Source organism: Lissotriton helveticus, chromosome 3_1 (genome assembly GCF_964261635.1).
Source record: "Lissotriton helveticus chromosome 3_1, aLisHel1.1, whole genome shotgun sequence".
Taxonomy (NCBI): Eukaryota; Metazoa; Chordata; class Amphibia; order Caudata; family Salamandridae; genus Lissotriton; species Lissotriton helveticus.
Genome location: NC_136061.1, coordinates 128,178,692 through 128,197,627, shown reverse-complemented (window position 1 = coordinate 128,197,627; position 18,936 = coordinate 128,178,692). Strand labels below are relative to the sequence as shown.

The window sequence follows — 18,936 nt, the reverse complement described above, 5'->3', positions numbered from 1 at the left end:
TTACTGTATATTTAGCCCATTCTTTTTTTTCATTAATGCAATATCATCGTATTTGCATTAATATCACTTTCCAAGTTAGGTAATACTGCTAAACATCATAGAAATAATGCGCCTGTTTATGACAATCAAACATTTCCTGGGGCACCACTCTCAGACACACATGAAACGTGGTGGCAGATTTACAAGCCCCTTGCGCCACTTTTGCATCATTTTTAACATGGGAAAGGTGACGTAAAAGTGGCACAAAGGGCTTATAAATCTGCCCCTTGGTGCTTCTGGTTAAGTGCGGTGAGAGTAGTCTCCACTCACTCTGCAAGTTGAAGGGTTGCTCTGTTTCCTATCCTTGTCCTCAAGCACTTGCAAAGTAGCCTGCTACATCCACTGACCTTCTCCTGGCTGAGCATCAGTTAGGCGCAACTAATATATTTAGGAGGTGGGGATGTAGTTCAGGAGCAAAATTGTTTATCTCCCATAATGTTTAAGTCAATTTTAGTGAGATTTGGGGGCGACTTTCAACACTGCAAAAATTGCTCATATTCCCTAATTTCCTTGTGGGGCTCAGACATATTGCCACTGAACCTATACAGTTACCATAAGTTCTCCCTCACGGTGTGATGTTTTGGTCCCTTTGCAGACTGGCTAACGTTTCACCTTTTGTCGTCCCATAGCATAAACCATGAGCAGCGAGTTGAATGTCCCAGGTGGCTCATCCACGCCTGCCAGCGCTGAGCACCAAAGCAAAGGCATGGATTATCGCGACTGGGTCCGACGCAGCTACCTGGAGCTGGTGACTTCCAATCATCACTCGGTTCAGGCTCTCTCCTGGAGGAAGCTCTACCTCAGCCGTGCCAAGCTGAAGGCCTCCAGCCGGACATCGGCTTTGCTCTCTGGCTTTGCAATGGTGAGTTTAAATGTCAATTTGGAAGGTCTGACCAATTCTACATTGTACATTTGACCTTCTTTGCATGATACCCCAAATTAATGATTACATCTAAAGTTTTCTGGCCATAATAGGACTCAGTGAAAAAACTGTCTTCGCCACTAAACAAGTTGATACCTAACGTAATGTTAAATTACTCAGAGTTGCAGCTGAGCATGAAGCAGGGGCGGCTCCTCCATTACGGCGGAAAAGCATTGACCCACTGCTTTCTCACAGTGGAGGAAGCAGAAACATAAAATGGTAAAATGACCACTGTGAGAAAGCAGAAGGGTATGCCTGGTGGGGGTGGGCGGGTCAGGGAGGAGTGGCTTGCCCAATCCTTTGGGCTTTGACTGTTGCCGACCAAAGCAGTCATGCGCTCTCTCCCTCCCCATAGGCTCCCCCATGGGCGCCGTCCCCACCAATCACAACGCAGGCTTAGGTTAGGGGAGGGAGGCTGCCTGCTTCCTGTTCCCGGAGGCAGAAGAGTAGGAAAACGCGGGACCCGGCCAGAGGCAGCAGAGGTGGTGCAGGACCCGGTAAGGTAAGTTTTTTGTTTTTATAAACCTGCGAACCCCCGCACGACCCCCCCCACCCACGAGTCATGCCGGCTGCGACTGCACATCCCCCCTCCAGATGCGAAGTGAGCTGCACTTGCCAGTGCTACAGGTCTTTTCGGAAGTTTGGGGCAGATCAACGTGTAAAGGACTGTGACGGGCCCTAGGCCCTCATGCTGGCAAGCACTCACACACAGACGCAGGACACACTGGAGGTATGGTGCAACTGGCCCAGAGCACGTGGGCTCGGCCTCTTTTATTCATGCTGTGTCACCTGACCAGTGACATCAGTGGTGGGTGGGTGTTCAGTGTAGTTACAGGCTCAGCACTAGAATGCTGACTTGTGCTGGGCATTACATCCCTTCCCAAATTGGTTAAAAATTAAACCAAACAGAAAAAGTCCAAAACCTGTGGGGGAAAGAAAACACAGAAAATAACATTGGACTTGCGCTTTCAAAATGAGTCTCTTTGGCTGCTTGCAAGCCACAGGCAGTATAGTTCTTGTGTTCAGGACTAATAGTTCCCGGTGGCACGGTTCGCAGTTGTTCGGCGGGTTCATTCTTTGTCTGTGCTGCCTGTTCGCTGTTCTCAGCCCTGCCTTTGCTTCGCTCCATTGGTGATGAGAAATAAATGGATGACACAGGTGTCAACAGTCTTCTGGTTGTGTTCTCTCTTCTGGCTTCGTGATGTTTTCCGGGCAGGCTTTAGTGTTGACTCTTGGCAGGTGAATAGAGTAGGTGCACACATCCCTCTCACTAGGATGCCCCTCTCTCCGGTATTCCTCTCTCACCAGATATCCGGGAGGACCTCTTTGCCAGGCTTCCACTGGACTGGTGTTTTCGGTCGTGTTGCTCTACCACAGCCTTCGGGCCGTGAGCAGGGCGCTCCACGAGCCTCACCGTCGTGTCCTAGTTCCACCTGAAGGTTGAGTTGTCGACTCTTCTCATCGCTCGCGAGGCTTTCATCCCCCTGGGTCCTGCAGACGTGCATCTGTAGACCTGTCTCCCGTGCGGGACTTGCTGCCACCAGAGTCCCTCGAGGCCGCTGATTCTGGTTTGCCACAGGCTGGTGCGAGGTGGTCAGGTCCTCAACTTCCGGAGGCCTGAGTAGTCTCGCCATCCAATCTTCCGCTCAAACCCCAGAGGTAGATGTCGCCAACAGTCTAGCTTGCTCTCTTCTGTGATCGCCATGTGGATGAATGGCTCGTAGGTGGTTGTCCTTGTTCTGCGCTGCCGGTGCTCTTGCCAGGCTTTTCTTCCATTGCACTCAGGTGTTCCAGTGCCTGTTACCTTGCTTCTTTCCGCAGGGGCGGCTTCTTGCAGTTGCAGCGTGCCATTCCGATTTCTCCCTTCTTTTCTTTTTAGTGGCGGTGGCCACTCTGTTCTTTCTTCCTTCTTCTTGAAGTGGCTGCGTGCCACTCTGATTTCTCCTTTCTTCCTTTCCTCGGTGGCGGCGTGTCACTCCGATCTTTCTTCTTCTCTTCTCCTCTTCTCGCGACGTACCCTGGTCCCCTTTTCTTCATCTTCTCTTGCCAGGCTTCCCCATGCAGCGCGCGCACTCTGCACTTGTCGTCCTGGTCTTGTCCTAGTCCTAGGACACCGTCTTCTTGTCACTCACTTTCCAGGATTAGCGTCGCGACCTTCACTTCCTCTTTCTGTCGCTTTCATTAATTATGGGGTTGAAGTTCATGGGTCCATGTCCTCGGACCGCGCCTTGTCTGAACTTCTTTGGACCTCATGCTGTTCCCCTCTGCCGATCACTGACAGGTAGGCTTCTCGGTGCGACCATCTGGCTGGTCGACTTCCTGGTGTGGCCATCTGGCTGGCCGTCTTCATGCTTGGTGACCAGGCTGAGTGGACATGTTGCTTCTGCGTTGGATCCTCACCACTGCGGGTTGTCTGCGCAACCAATTTCTTTCCTTCTCAGTGTCTTCCTTGTGACTTGCTGCTTTGGGCTAGTGCTGTCTGCACTGCTGCGCAGTTGCGTCATGCGCTTTCGCACTTCCTGGTGCGTCCTTGGGGTTTCCTTCGCGCTCTTTTGTGCTTCTGGCGCGTTCCGTGCTTCCTGGCGCGTTCCTGCGCTGTCTCCTGGCGTCTTCCTTGCGCTTTCTGGAGAGTACCTGCGCTTCTGGCGTCGCAGTGCTGGTGCCTTTTATCTTCTCAGGCTTCTAGATGGCTCGTGGCTTTTCCTCTGACTTCCTCCTGGCGATGAGGAGACGTCCCTGTCTCTCTCTGGCACACCTGTGTGCTGTCCTGCAGTGTTTCTTGGGTTTCTTTTGGCGCGTCCCGCGCTTCTGGCGTTGCTGGCTCTCCTCACCAACACGCTTGTGGAGCTGCCCTCTGCAGGTACTGTGTTGTTGACTTGCGTGGCGTTGCGGTGTCAGTCTTGTACTGCTGTGTGGGTGTCCTGGGTCACTGTGCTGTGACAATGGGTTTGCAATCACTGTGCTGGGATTTCTTGCTTTGTGCAATGCTCGTTGCAGTTTATTGTGGATTGCAGGTGCAGTTCCGCGATCAGCCACTAGGTGCCAGTGTTGCACATCTTCTAAACCACCGTCAGCTCTGTACTCTGTCACTCGGTGGTTTCTTCTTGCCCCGAGGGCCTCACTTACGCGACCCCCCACCAGGCCTGCTTGCTTCCTCTTCTTCTACCTCGGCTGCGCCCGCACTCCACATATGGTAGGCATTTAATTTCTATTTTATACGCCCGGACACCTTCTTGACGTTTTGCCTTTGTTGCCTACAATCGCCTGGGCTGTGATTCGCACCCCATATGCTGTTGGTGCTTGGGGGTGTTAAAACCAGGATCAGGGTTGCTGGTGCCGGTCAGGCTATTTCCTTCCCGTTGGGGAAACCGCTGCTGAGGGAGCTGCCGGTGCTGTGCTTCCCTGTTCTGAAGGAGTAGAGGGGAAAGGCAGTGCAGTCTCTCTCCTCGTTACCCTCGCCCGCAGCTGCCTCTCATTCACACGCTGCGCGGTGGGGGAAAATGGCTGGCACTGCTCCTCTTGCTGCGAGGTGGGCACTCATCTGTTGCTGCGCGGGTGGGCTCCGCTGCAGTTCCTGATGTCGGGCATACGCTACCCTGCCACTCCTGTGTCCGCCCTGCCCGCAGCCGTCTTTCTGGGTCACACGCTGCACGGGGGCAAACGTGGAACACTTAGTTGCTTCTCTCGCTCCTGGCACTCAGCAGCGGCGGTCGGCGTGGATGCAGACCGGCCGCTTGCTCATGCGTCAGTCTTCCTCTCCGGCTGCTCACCTTCGGTTTGGGCGGACTGCTCTCCCATTGCGGGGGTACGCTCCTGCTAGGCCGCCTCTACTCTGGCTCAATGCGGGTCGGCTCCGCTTGTATTCAGTGTCCCACTGCGGGGCTGCCGGGGACAGGAGGCACTATAGGCAGGCCGCGGGTGGGCTCCGCTGGTCCTGCTTTCACGTACAGTTTATTCCCTCGCCGCCGCACTTGACACACGCGGCGGGGGACGCAGCAGGCAGGCCGCGGGTGGGCTCCGCTCTATTGTTCAGTCATGGGGGTCGCTTCAGGCTCACGCGGCCCCCCAGGCAGTCTATCGCCAGGGCTCACCTCCGGCCTACGGGCCATTCACGTCGTCGCGGGTGTCTCCGCGTTGGTTGCCGAATCTGTGGGGCATTCTGGTCCGCCTCGATGGCAGTCGATGCGGGTGGGCTCCGCACGGCTCTCACTACACCCCAGGCAGGGGGGCACACACGCTGGGCACGGGAGGTGCAGGGTCGGCTCCCGGTCACCTCTTTTCCTTCTCTGGCCCCGGGGCTCGTCACACGCCTCGTGGGCCTCTCGGCGGCCGGCGCTTCCTTGTGGGGGTGTGCCTTCACTGCTGGCAGCTCCCCTTTCCTTTTTCCCCCCGAGGTTCTTCAGCCGTGGCACGAGTGGCTAGCGTTACCGCCTCGTCGCCAATGTAAAGGACTGTGATGGGCCCTAGGCCCTCATGCTGGCAAGCACTCACACACAGACGCAGGACACACTGGAGGTATGGTGCAACTGGCCCAGAGCACGTGGGCTCGGCCTCTTTTATTCATGCTGTGTCACCTGACCAGTGACATCAGTGGTGGGTGGGTGTTCAGTGTAGTTACAGGCTCAGCACTAGAATGCTGACTTGTGCTGGGCATTACACAACGGGCTCTACCTGCCGGACGGACATGGGTCCGTTCGGACGGAATGCAGGACGGCGTGGGTAATGGAGGTGAACGGGTTAGCCACACAGAAGGAGGCTCCGGGACATTAATCCCGCAAATTAAGAGAAAATCCGCTGGGAGCCTCCCAGATCTACCTGCCTTTGCAGGGCATTCCCTGGGAATGTGCGGGAGCTGCCTTTGACTCCTGCTGACCCAGCCATTGAGTGCATCGAGCCATAGAGTGCTGCCAAGTAGACACACCAGTCACGGCAGCCTGGGGCCCAGTCAGGGTACAGGGACAACCCAGGGTTTGCTTCGAGACAGACATGGAATTCAGAGAGTCAGGCGCTGCAAATGCTCCTTGGGGGCTGTGGCAGCAATCCCCAAGCTCCTACACTACGCACTGGTTGGGAAGGGTTTAAGTGCGCATGTCGGGCTGGACAGAGCAAGGCACCAGTCTAACCCGCCATGCACACTTCACCTTAAGGAGCCTGTCAATCCTCAAGCTCCCGGTCACGCCCTTCCTCTCCACGTTCGCCCACTACAGCTGGCTGTAATAAAGCCATTCTGCGCACTCGTGTCTAAAAAATAAAAATTAATAAAACAAAAGTATATATTGGTTAAGTAAAGTGGGGGCACGTGAACCAATAAAAACAGGAGGGTGAGGCCCTACGAGGAACCCGCCACTGGGTTTTTCTGTCCTATTATGATTTTCAATCTAAGCTTGGGATGCTGGAAGATTTGGCTGCAGGTCACAGCATCGCCATACTTCTGTCATGCCTTATGAACACAGGGCCTAGTACAACATACAACATGACAAGTGCCGTCCACTAGAATGAGGATACCAGTTAAGGTGGCTGTACAAAGTGATGCTGTGGTATGAATTTTTCTCAGAACACATCTATTCTAAGGGCTGCATCGCTAAGAAAACCAAGACGGTATTGTACGTGGTCTACCTCTGGAAAGAGTGACACCTTAATTACCAGAAACCAATATAAGATCAACTGTTCAAGCATTTGTTTCCTCACACATGGATGGAGGCAACACTCTTGTCAACAGCCTCCCCAAATTGACATTGCTGTAAGGCATCCTGTAAGCTGTGATCTATTTAATCAACGGCCAGAAGAATTTAGACCACAACACTCCACTGTGAAAAAACTTCATTGGATCCCCCTTCAGGCCCCATCAAAGTCCAGGACCAGCTGCATCACATACAAGGCCTTCAGAACCAACATTCCATTACCTGGCAGAGAAACTAGCCCTCTCAGACAGACAAGGCCACAGTAGGAGGGAAGAGGTTGTGAAAATTACCAAAAAGCAAGCTTTCTCATCCTTGAATCTTGAATAACACCCTGATCAAGATCAGTACTGCTCCCAGAACTCACTTGTCTTTTCCTTCCTCTTCTGCTTCCTCCTTGGTGCAGACACTTCTTCCCTGCACTCATGCTCGAAGTTCCCATGTTTTATCTCTTTTAAGAAACTGTTGACCCTGGGGTGTCATTTCAACAGTGCTTTATCCTCCGACAGGACCACACTGCCCATTACATTCTTAAATCCTAGCCAGAACGTTGGACAACGCAAATCTGTTTTGTCCCTCAAGCTGTTCCCCAGCAGCTGCTCTGATCCACGCTGTCCCAAACTCACAGATCCGCAGCTTGGCCAAGCCCAACCTCTCCCTGCCACGCAAGCGCCTCTAGCAAGAGAAAGGGGGTGGCCAGAGAGAGGAAACTGGGAAGATAGTCCACCTCCCCACCCTCCCGCAGTCCAGAAAGGAATTGACATCTGAATCAGCTTTGCAACTCAAACAGGGGCTTGGTCAGGACAAGAAGAGAATCATCTGACCTGTATGTGATCCTAACTCCAAGGCAAAGGTTGTGTTCCTTGTTTTCTCCTGATGTAGTGCTTAAACGTTAGCAAATCCAATTGTTATGTATTTGACTGCTGTGCTATTTGCTTTACATTGGTTGATTCATTTTTATTAACGTATAATAAACACTATTCAAAGATGGCCGCCTGTTTGTGCAGAAACATGTAGATTCACGGTGCCCATCCTGTAATGGTTTTATATACTTTGTGAAAAATAGCTAGCCATGCATGCACAAAGCTGTTTTACTCCTTAAGCTCTCAAAATTCAACAACATTCCTGTTTGTAAATAGAAACACTCATGTTCAACACATATTTACATTCCTAACTCTTCCTCTTTCTGCCCTGCACTTCCATGATGCTGTGATCTGCAATACATTTGTATGTAACTTCCATTATCTCTTGTTTAGTACCTGCACCCTGTCCTCCAAGTTATTATAGTTTTGCTTCACTGGAATTCTAGTCTTCTAGTCTTTCTACAGCTGCATGCTCAATTTAAAGCCAGTGGCCCTCTGCAGACAGCAGATGCACTATCTCTAAATAGCCACTAATCAACTATTTATCTATCTATATCCATGGGGCGGTAATGGGTCGTTATAGTTCGGATCGTGTTTCCCCATAGGAAATGCATTTTTTGTGCTGCTAATAACGTTGGCACTGTTTGACAAATCTACACTAAACTTTCCAAACAAGTGCTCTTTTTTTGCCTAGCTTGAGCATGGAAAGGTTTGGGATGACCTGTCAAGCAGGGACTGAGATAAAGTAGGGTCCCAAAACACGTTTTCCCTATCCATTTTCCCATAGGAACCTTATACACAGCTACAGCCTAAACCGCTGACCGGATTTACATCAAATTTGGCTAAGTCAAGAAAGAGTGTTTTTTGTTTTTTGGTGTAAGTCTGTTTAGTAGTGTTTGAGCAATTAATGCTAAAGAATGTTGTATATCTAGGAATGCGAAGGATCCGTGGATCTCAACAGATCTCAAACTGAGATCTGATTGGTTGCCACCACCTCAACCAGGAAGTGGTGGCAGCCATTTTAGGACTTGAGACTCAGTCCAGAGTCCTACATTTAAAAAAAAAAAGAGACAAGGGGGCAGGGTAGGAGTGCCCTGACCCCTTAGTCCTAGTGGTGGGGTACGCATGGTGGTGGTGGGGATTTTGCAAAAACCGTTGAAAAAACACTTGGGGCCAAAAGTGTTTTTTCAAAGGTTTTTGCAAATTTGCTGAGGTTGCACAAATCCGGTGCAAAATAGACAAACAAAAAAACAAGTGCTTGCTTTTTAAAGCCCCCCTATTGGGAACACATATTTATATTTTGGGGGCGTGTGGCTCCAATCCATAGGCCGATTTTAGTCCCAGGGACCCCATCCCTGGGCTGTGGCTGGGGGATGGGGTCCCTGGATTTCAGTCCCAGGGACCCCATCCCTATTCCCCAGTGTCTGGCTTTATTTCAAAAGGGGGAGGGGGGCACACGGCCCCCCACTCCCAGGCCCATTTTCAGCTCTGGGGACCCAATTCATGGCCAAATATGCAATGGAGGAGGGGGGACTGCGCAGGCGGAAGCGCACGGGGGAGCAATGCTTGCTCTCTCACATGCAGGGAACCAGAAGGGGATGCTCCCCAGGATTCATAGCGCTGCCAAGTATATTTTTTTCAAATAAAGCTCTTTGAATCCTGGAATCAGGCTTTGACTTACTTCTTCGGTGAAGTGCTGTGTGGAACATTTCAGCAGGAGACTCCGTTCCTGCTATGTCAAGAGCCACAGTCCGCAAACTTTTGTGGTGGTGCTGCCTTTCTGACCTGGACCGGCCGGTTAACATCATCCAAAGGTTATCCACAAGCAAAGGTGCACACAAAGACAGGCAGGCCCCAACTTCACAGAGGAGTCCTTTATTCAGCATAAACCGGCTAAACACACGAACATTTCTTTGCTGGTTTCTGATAGGGAAATACTGGCACCCTCCCAGGAGCATATCATGAATGAAACTCACCAGACATAGCAGGCTGCTCAGAAACAAAGTGAACTTTATTAAATGGTACCAAAATCATGCATCATTGCTAATCAGCAAGGAAGAAGTCAGATCTGCCACCTTAGGGGCTCTCAGACCGCTTCTTCCCAGAGTGACAAGTTTCTAGGTATTATATACTGTATTCAATGCCATGTCAGCGGAACTTAGAATAAGGCACCAAGCCAAATATGGCTGACATGGATGTGCAATGTCTGCACCATGCAAAACAGCCAGATATGGGCAGACCAGAAAGGCAGGCTCTGCACTGTGTAACATTTGCATATCATGTAGTCAAGACAAGCAAGGTGACCTGTAAGGGTGTACAGAATAGCTTGTTGAAGCTTGTCCAGTCAAGGTCAGATAGGAAGCCATTTTGAGCTCCAGGCCTCATGTTAATGTGATCTTATATAATCATGAACTCTTTGGAAGTACATGCAAATGAATTTATATGGATATTCATATATATTTTGTAACAATCCCCCCTTTTGGATATACCTATCCAACATTAGTGTAAAACCAAAATATATATATATGTCTATATATGTAGGAAACATTAGTTACATATCTTTGGATGGCATTACACAGTCGTTGCATAAAATGCATATATTGTCACATTGATACATCTTGATGATATCAATATTATATCAGCAGGCTGTTGTGATACCAGCAGTAAGTGTCCAACAAATATTGTCTCTGTGCAATGCATAGTGCTACAGTAACACTACTAACTCAGTTCCTGGGCACCTTTTTTGCAAGTGTCAGTAGTTGAAAGGCACGCAGTAAGCGGTCGTCTGCTTCTCTTCCTGGTCCACAGTCTTGTTCAGGGGCAGTGTCACGGACCTGCCCTGCGTTGTCCTCTTCAGTCTATTGTTCTGCAGGTGCAGACCATCATGTGTACTTCACTCAACAGCATCAGTAGATGTAGATGTTGTGTCCCTCTGACACTTTATGATGGGCCCTCATGGATCGTGGAAATGGTCTGGTCTGTCCTCTTCTTGACTGCTGTGTTGCTCAGGTCCTCTGGTGACAGATGGTCATCACTTTCTGGTACCGTCCTCTCAGGCGCTGGGGCGCTGCCTTGCATCTTCTCCCCTCAATCCATTCATGGCGTGTGTTCACCGTCTGTGGTCCAGTCCACCTAAAACTAAAAGAAACAGCTTTTATTTTTCTTGCAATGACCATGTATCCATAATCACTTTAGAAGTCCTTGCCACATTGCAGGCAGTCCTAAATTCAGAGCACCAGGCCCTTTCAGGAATGTTCCATCAGTTGCTTTTACTAATAATTAATTTCTTTATTTTTATTTTGGAGTTAATTTACTCCTCCTGGCCTAAAGTTGGAGGGTGGTCTGGGGTATGCATGTTATACTTTATTCCCAAAACCAACCTCTTCAGCATAAATGTCGGCACTAAGTGATTTCCTTTTTATCACTATTTATGCCCTGGTGTGTCCCTAGCCTTGGAGAGATGGCTTTACTGAAGTACTGCGCCCCAGTAGCTGCATCATTCTTCCCTGTTGGATACACCTCCATTCATTTTGAAAACATATCCACCCACTCCAGCAAATATTTAAATCCATTCACTGGGAAGCAACATGCATCTGCGCATTCATCCTCTCTTGTGCAATATCAGAGGGTCCCTGCTCCAGTCTTGTAAGGGAAAGGAACATACCGCTTGAGGACACAGGCATCTCATCCTGGTAGGCCCATACTCTCTTCATTATTCAGCTCACATCCATCATCAATCCTCCCTCTATGTCTGTTGTTGGAGACCATTGTTCTTCCTTTACATTAGCTTACAACAATTGTCTCTGAATGAGCTGTATTTTTGGAATGCTTTATTCATTAGTTCCATCTGCACTGGCTGTAACATATTTTCATTTAATGCTGTGTCAGCAATGTCATCATCTTTGGCTAACTTAGTATTAGCTCCTGTGTATGCTTCACATTTTATTACCGCTATCCTAGTGTACAATAGTATTTCTTTTAACAAGATCCTTAATAAAGGACCATTTTTAATAAGGCGCCCTGTTTCTGTTATGAATCTGTGATACTTCCACAGCTGGCCACAAATAAGAACTGCAAAGCATAATGTGAGTCAGTTTAAATGTTAACAGTTTTACTCTTGACTAGTATTCATGCTTTTGTCACAGCAAACAGCACATCTTATTGGGTAGATGTTCCAAGAAGCAGAGCTGCACTTCAGCTATTGCTTTTTTTTTTTTTTCTCAAATTTTTATTGGCATCACAAGCAAAATCACATTTCAAAGAAAATACATTTTTACAAAAAAATACTAAAATAAAGAGGAGATTTATGATACATAGACTCATTGAAAAATTTATCAAAAAGGAAAAAAATCAGAAACTGTTCAAGATCCTAAATAGGGAACAAGTTACCCCAGATTTTATCAACTTTCTTCAGAGAGCGAATCCCTCGAATTTTAGCAGTTGATAGTTCCATGTCATATATTTCATTTACCAGTAGCCACCATTCGGTTACCACTGGTGGTTTATCAGAGATCCAAGCCCTAGCAATTATCAATCTTGCACAAGAGATTAAAATAAACATTAGGTCCTTATAAGTAGCAGAGTTAGGTTGTGTTCCCAAAAGTAACATCTCGGCGGTAATTTTACCAAAATACAATTTATGCTGTTTCAGCACTTTCTCTATTTCCTCCCATAATGTTTGTAAAGCAGGGCATGAAAAAATTATATGTACAATATCTGCTGCTAATAGATCGCATTTAGGGCATTTTGTGCGTTCAGGTAGTACATTGTTCCCTGACCATTTAAAGAAGTGAAGCGGCGTATAATATAACTGGCATATGGTCTTATAAGATTGAAGTTTTAAGCTAGAGTTAGATAGAGTATTACTGTTATGTAAAAAAGGTTGTAATATTATTTGAAGAAATGGGCAATCCTAGAGTAGTAGTAAGCATGGGCGTAAAATCCGCTCCGCTCGCGGATTTTTCGGATTTTCGGCAAATCCGCAATCCGCGAACGCTCGCGAATTTGTCGAAAATCCGTGAATCCGCTCGCGGCGGATTTTTTGCTTGGTTGCGGCGCGCGGCGTGGTGCACGGCGTTCACTTTCCGTCATTTTAGCGTTTGCCGAGTTGTTTTTCTTTGCGAGTGACGCGCCATTTTAGATCTTGCTGCGTGTTCCCGCGGGAGTTTGTCGCCCGCGAATACGTACTCGCGGCTTGCCACCTTGCACAGCACACCTCGCGAGAGTTCGCAATTGCGAACATGTAGTTGCGGCGGAAAGGAACAATCTCGCACTTGCGAAATAGAGATTTTGCAATTTCGCACAAGAAAATCAACAGCAAACAGGATAAACCTTCAGAAAATTATGATTTTTATCAGAATCACTCCTCAGGTTGACATTTGCATGGCCTTTTTTTTTGCAAGGAGTCCATTTTGGGGGGGGGGGGAGGAAGGAAGTGCCCCACAGTCTCCAACTTCCTGTTCCTGTCCAGCAGGCTCCTCCCAGTGCTTTGTCCATCTCCTGGTCACTTTCATTTGGATCTGGAGCTGGAAGGATTACTTTTTGTGGGTGCTGCTGGATATTTGGATTTGAGGCCTTTTTGACTGTCTTTGGATCACTTTTGGATTAGAAATCAACTTTCACAAGTAAGTTTGTTTGGGGCATTACAGTTGCTGCAAGTACAATTTTGGAACTTTTTCAGAAAATTAAATAAATTATATTGTGGGTAGCCACAGTATCCAGTAGGACCAGGGTTGGTTATGGGTGCATGATACAACTGTTTTGTTGAATTTAAACACCATTGAGGCCATGGATGGGCTGGGATTGTGCAGATTTTATTGTTTTTTGTCGTTTTTTTGGGCCTGCTGGTGTGGCCCTTTGCCCAGGGGTGGTGAGTGTTGCATGGGCCTAGTCTTTCTGTGGGGTGTCTTCTTGAATTTAAACATAATTGAGGCCATGGATGGGCTGGGATTGTGCTTATTTTATTGTTTTTTGTCGTTTTTGGGGGGCTGCTGGTGTGGCCTTTTGCTTGCCCAGGGGTGGTGGTGGTGCATGGACTGAGTGTGCCTGTGGTGTTGTCTCACTCTCTTTGATGTAAACATCATGGATGGCATTGGATTGTGGTGATTTCTGGCTGTTTTTCTGTTTTTTGGGGGTGTACTGTTGATGTGGTCTGGCCATGTGGGTGGTGGTGGTGGCCATCTTGAGTGCTGGCTGGTACAGGCAACATGTGCTTGGGGTGTAAGGGGGCCATTTTGAGGAGAGGCAGTGTCTGAGGCCTGCACTTATTTTGCCTACTTTTCATCCCTTATGCCCAGGGGTAGTGAGTGTTGCATGGGCCTAGTGTTTCTGTGGGGTGTCTTCTTGAATTTAAACATAATTGAGGCCATGGATGGGCTGGGATTGTGCTTATTTTATTGTTTTTTGTCGTTTTTGGGGGGCTGCTGGTGTGGCCTTTTGCTTGCCCAGGGGTGGTGGTGGTGCATGGACTGAGTGTGCCTGTGGTGTTGTCTCACTCTCTTTGATGTAAACATCATGGATGGCATTGGATTGTGGTGATTTCTGGCTGTTTTTCTGTTTTTTGGGGGTGTACTGTTGATGTGGACTGGCCATGTGGGTGGTGGTGGTGGCCATCTTGAGTGCTGGCTGGTACAGGCAACATGTGCTTGGGGTGTAAGGGGGCCATTTTGAGGAGAGGCAGTGTCTGAGGCCTGCACTTATTTTGCCTACTTTTCATCCCTTATGCCCAGGGGTAGTGAGTGTTGCATGGGCCTAGTGTTTCTGTGGGGTGTCTTCTTGAATTTAAACATAATTGAGGCCATGGATGGGCTGGGATTGTGCTTATTTTATTGTTTTTTGTCGTTTTTGGGGGGCTGCTGGTGTGGCCTTTTGCTTGCCATGGGGTGGTGGTGGTGCATGGACTGAGTGTGCCTGTGGTGTTGTCTCACTCTCTTTGATGTAAACATCATGGATGGCATTGGATTGTGGTGATTTCTGGCTGTTTTTCTGTTTTTTGGGGGTGTACTGTTGATGTGGACTGGCCATGTGGGTGGTGGTGGTGGCCATCTTGAGTGCTGGCTGGTACAGGCAACATGTGCTTGGGGTGTAAGGGGGCCATTTTGAGGAGAGGCAGTGTCTGAGGCCTGCACTTATTTTGCCTACTTTTCATCCCTTATGCCCAGGGGTAGTGAGTGTTGCATGTGCCTAGTGTTTCTGAGGGGTGTCTTCTTGAATTTAAACACCATTGAGGCCATGGATGGGCTGGGATTGTGCAGATTTTATTGTTTTTTGTCGTTTTTTTGGGCCTGCTGGTGTGGCCCTTTGCCCAGGGGTGGTGAGTGTTGCATGGGCCTAGTCTTTCTGTGGGGTGTCTTCTTGAATTTAAACACCATTGAGGCCATGGATGGGCTGGGATTGTGCAGATTTTATTGTTTTTTGTCGTTTTTTTGGGCCTGCTGGTGTGGCCCTTTGCCCAGGGGTGGTGAGTGTTGCATGGGCCTAGTCTTTCTGTGGGGTGTCTTCTTGAATTTAAACATAATTGAGGCCATGGATGGGCTGGGATTGTGCTTATTTTATTGTTTTTTGTCGTTTTTGGGGGGCTGCTGGTGTGGCCTTTTGCTTGCCCAGGGGTGGTGGTGGTGCATGGACTGAGTGTGCCTGTGGTGTTGTCTCACTCTTTTTGATGTAAACATCATGGATGGCATTGGATTGTGGTGATTTCTGGCTGTTTTTCTGTTTTTTGGGGGTGTACTGTTGATGTGGACTGGCCATGTGGGTGGTGGTGGTGGCCATCTTGAGTGCTGGCTGGTACAGGCAGCAACATGTGCTTGGGGTGTAAGGGGGCCATTTTGAGGAGAGGCAGTGTCTGAGGCCTGCACTTATTTTGCCTACTTTTCATCCCTTATGCCCAGGGGTAGTGAGTGTTGCATGGGCCTAGTGTTTCTGAGGGGTGTCTTCTTGAATTTAAACACCATTGAGGCCATGGATGGGCTGGGATTGTGCAGATTTTATTGTTTTTTGTCGTTTTTTTGGGCCTGCTGGTGTGGCCCTTTGCCCAGGGGTGGTGAGTGTTGCATGGGCCTAGTCTTTCTGTGGGGTGTCTTCTTGAATTTAAACATAATTGAGGCCATGGATGGGCTGGGATTGTGCTTATTTTATTGTTTTTTGTCGTTTTTGGGGGGCTGCTGGTGTGGCCTTTTGCTTGCCCAGGGGTGGTGGTGGTGCATGGACTGAGTGTGCCTGTGGTGTTGTCTCACTCTTTTTGATGTAAACATCATGGATGGCATTGGATTGTGGTGATTTCTGGCTGTTTTTCTGTTTTTTGGGGGTGTACTGTTGATGTGGACTGGCCATGTGGGTGGTGGTGGTGGCCATCTTGAGTGCTGGCTGGTACAGGCAGCAACATGTGCTTGGGGTGTAAGGGGGCCATTTTGAGGAGAGGCAGTGTCTGAGGCCTGCACTTATTTTGCCTACTTTTCATCCCTTATGCCCAGGGGTAGTGAGTGTTGCATACTTGCATGTCCCTAGTCTTTCTGTGGGGTGTCTTCAATGTAAACATCATGGATGGCATGGGATTGTGCTCATTTTTCTGTGTTTTGTCGATTTTTTGGGGTGTATAACTGAACTGATGTTCCTCTGTCTTCCATTGCTTTTAGGTGCACAAGAAGACTCAATAGAACCACCAGTGCCAGGAAGAAGTCCTGCAGCGGTGTGTGCAGCATAACGTCACGCGACGTCACGTCTGGACACAGAACCCTCTGCAACTCGTGCAACTGCTGCCTGCTGACCTGCTCTGAAGAAGATGGCCCCAAAAAAAGTAACCCGTAGCTCCTCTAGCAAGAAAGGTGCCAGTAAGGAGCAGAAGAAGCAAGTTACCAAGGACACTGGTGTGCCGCCCGCCCCTTTTTTTGTGAGTAAAAAAAAAAGTATGCCTGCAGCAGCTGCAGCGGGATCTGCTGGGGACCAAGCTGGCAGCAGCACCCCCGCTCCATTGGGCTCAGTGCCACCACCACCACCACGCCAACTTAAGTCCAAGCCCTTGAGTGCTGCAGAGGCAGCCAGTATACTTCTTCAATCACCATCGACCAGTGATGTTGGCTCATCGCAAGAAAGCAGCAGCAATGTCCCTCAATCAACACAGGTTGTTGTAGCTCATCTGACGAGTGTTGAACAACCACAGCGGCAACAACAATCACATGTGCAAGTACAAGCCCAAGTACATGTGGAAGGAGAGGCAGCGCAAGGAGATGCGCATGCAGAGGTGCATGGAGGGTCACAACAAGTGCCCACAATAGTTGTTCCTCCCGAAGTAGGGGCACATCAGGAAATCGACAATCAAGGCGAGGTATCATTTGAGGAAGCCACTCCTCCTGATGATCCTTCATTGTCTTCCACAACCCTAGCAAGGAAGAGATCAAGGGTGGTGTCTACATCCTCTTCAAGCACACCTCCTTCTGATGATACGGATCAAACTTGGGAACCAGCACCACAGCCGTCTGAGAGTGAGGCACACCATGATCCAACAAAGGTACTTAAGCGTAAAAGGAAGCTCGTCCAAAGTCTCAGACTTATGGAGTGTGATGAGGCTCAACAAGAAGTGGCGGATACTGCTGCTGATGAAGACTCTGCCAACGACGACCCAGTCATCATAAAGGTCACTGCAGCCCCAGCGGGCATGCAGCAAACAGACATTTTGACCCTAGCCCGAAGAGCTGCTGAGCGTGATGATGATGATGATGTTGTCGATGAGGAGGCAGTGGAAACACCACAATCATTGGAGTTAAGTAGTACACCAACTCGTCCCGCTTCCATATTTCTTTCTGGCAAGAAGAGACCTCCGTCAACCTCGACCTTAATTAGTGGCGGTGAAAGTGCAAAACGTACAAAAGTTGGGCAATCCAGATCCTCCACTTCATCTGGCATTAGCTTCATGACCACCACCACCAGTATCGCCGCCTCCTCCATGTCCCACAGACACTTCAAGTCCCCCGTTTGGGACTTCTTTACTGTTTGTCCAAAAAATCCAAAGTTTGCCATTTGTACCATTTGTAAGCAAGCAGTTAGTCGTGGTAAGCCAGGTACCAACTATGGTACCGGAGGCCAGAGAGGTCATCTTAGGAGACAGCACACTGTCAAATGGTTTGCGCACCTAGATGCGATCAAGAAAGGCCAAATTCAAGGAAACGTTGATGTTTCATCTGATGATGACGAGCAGGAAGAAGACGTGTCAAACACTTCCCTTACACCCAGTACCCCTGTCAGCAGCACACCCAATGTGAGGCACACTAAGAGTGTTGGAGCGAGTGAGACACCAACGCACAAAAGTTCACCAGCGAGCAAAATTGGGTCAACGAAGTCATTATCAGCCCGTAAATGCTTGGTCCAGGGCAACATTAGAACAATGCTTACTTCAGACGTGCCATATGAACGCAACCACCCACTGACGCGTCTGTATAACACTAAGCTGGCTAAAATGCTAGCTGTGGACCTTCTACCTTTTTCTTTTGTAGAAGCGGTAGGTTTTCTTGAATTAGTTGCAACGCTCTGCCCTAAATGGAAGGTTCCGAGCCGGTTCTATTTTGCCAGAGTTGCGGTTCCAGCACTACATGAAGATGTGCTGCAGGCGATTGGGGCAGCTTTGCAGAAGAGTGCTGTTCACACAATACATCTGACAACAGACATGTGGACCAGTGGCCCAGGCGATGATTACATGTGCATCACTGCACACTGGGTCTCTTTTTCAGGTGTTATAGCAAAGCTAAACGCAGGTGTTGACCCGGACCAAGTTTTCAAAGCTGCTCGGAAACATGCAACACTAGCCATGTTTGCCTTGGAGAAAAGTCACACAGCAGAAAACCTTTTGGAAGAGTTTGACAAAAAGGTGTTGTCAATGCTATCCCCCCTAAAACGCAAGATTGGTTATGTTTCCACGGATAATGGCGCCAATGTAGTTAAGGCCATGTCACAGGGTCACCATGTTAGAGTGCCGTGTTTGGCGCACTGTATCAACCTGGTAGTTCAAAAATTCTTGAGTGATAAAGAGAGTCCAGCGTTCGAGGTAATGGCCACCTGCCGCAAAATGTGCAACCATTTCAGCCATTCTTTTAAGGCCCGGAAGCATCTGCGGAGACTGCTACTTCAACGTGGAATGCCAGTGAAAGCACTCATCCAGGAGGTGGCAACACGTTGGAACTCAACCTTCTACATGCTTGAGCGTCTGCATGAGCAGTATACGGTACTCGATCACTATTTCTTGACAGAGGCTACATCTCAGAAGGAGGACCTGCGGATGAGTAAGGCGCAATGGGCCATAGTTAAAAGCCTGACAGACATGCTTCGTCCTTTTGAGTTCTTCACGCGTGCAGTCAGCCAGGAGGACTGTAATTTGGGAAAAGCTATCCCATTGTTGTGCATACTGGAGCACCAACTGATGGCGGTTTCTTCTGAGTTTGAAAAA

At 48.9% G+C, this 18,936-nt stretch overlaps 1 protein-coding gene across 1 annotated transcript in view; it reads left to right on the top strand.

The window, feature by feature from the left end:
- Positions 1–18,936, top strand: part of ORAI2 (ORAI calcium release-activated calcium modulator 2) — a 142,746-nt gene that overhangs the window by 32,174 nt on the left and 91,636 nt on the right. Inside the window, exon 2 of the mRNA XM_078679372.1 lies at positions 669–901. Coding sequence (XP_078535498.1) covers positions 677–901 — 225 coding nt within the window. The 5' untranslated portion in view covers positions 669–676. The remainder of the gene's footprint in view (positions 1–668; positions 902–18,936) is intronic.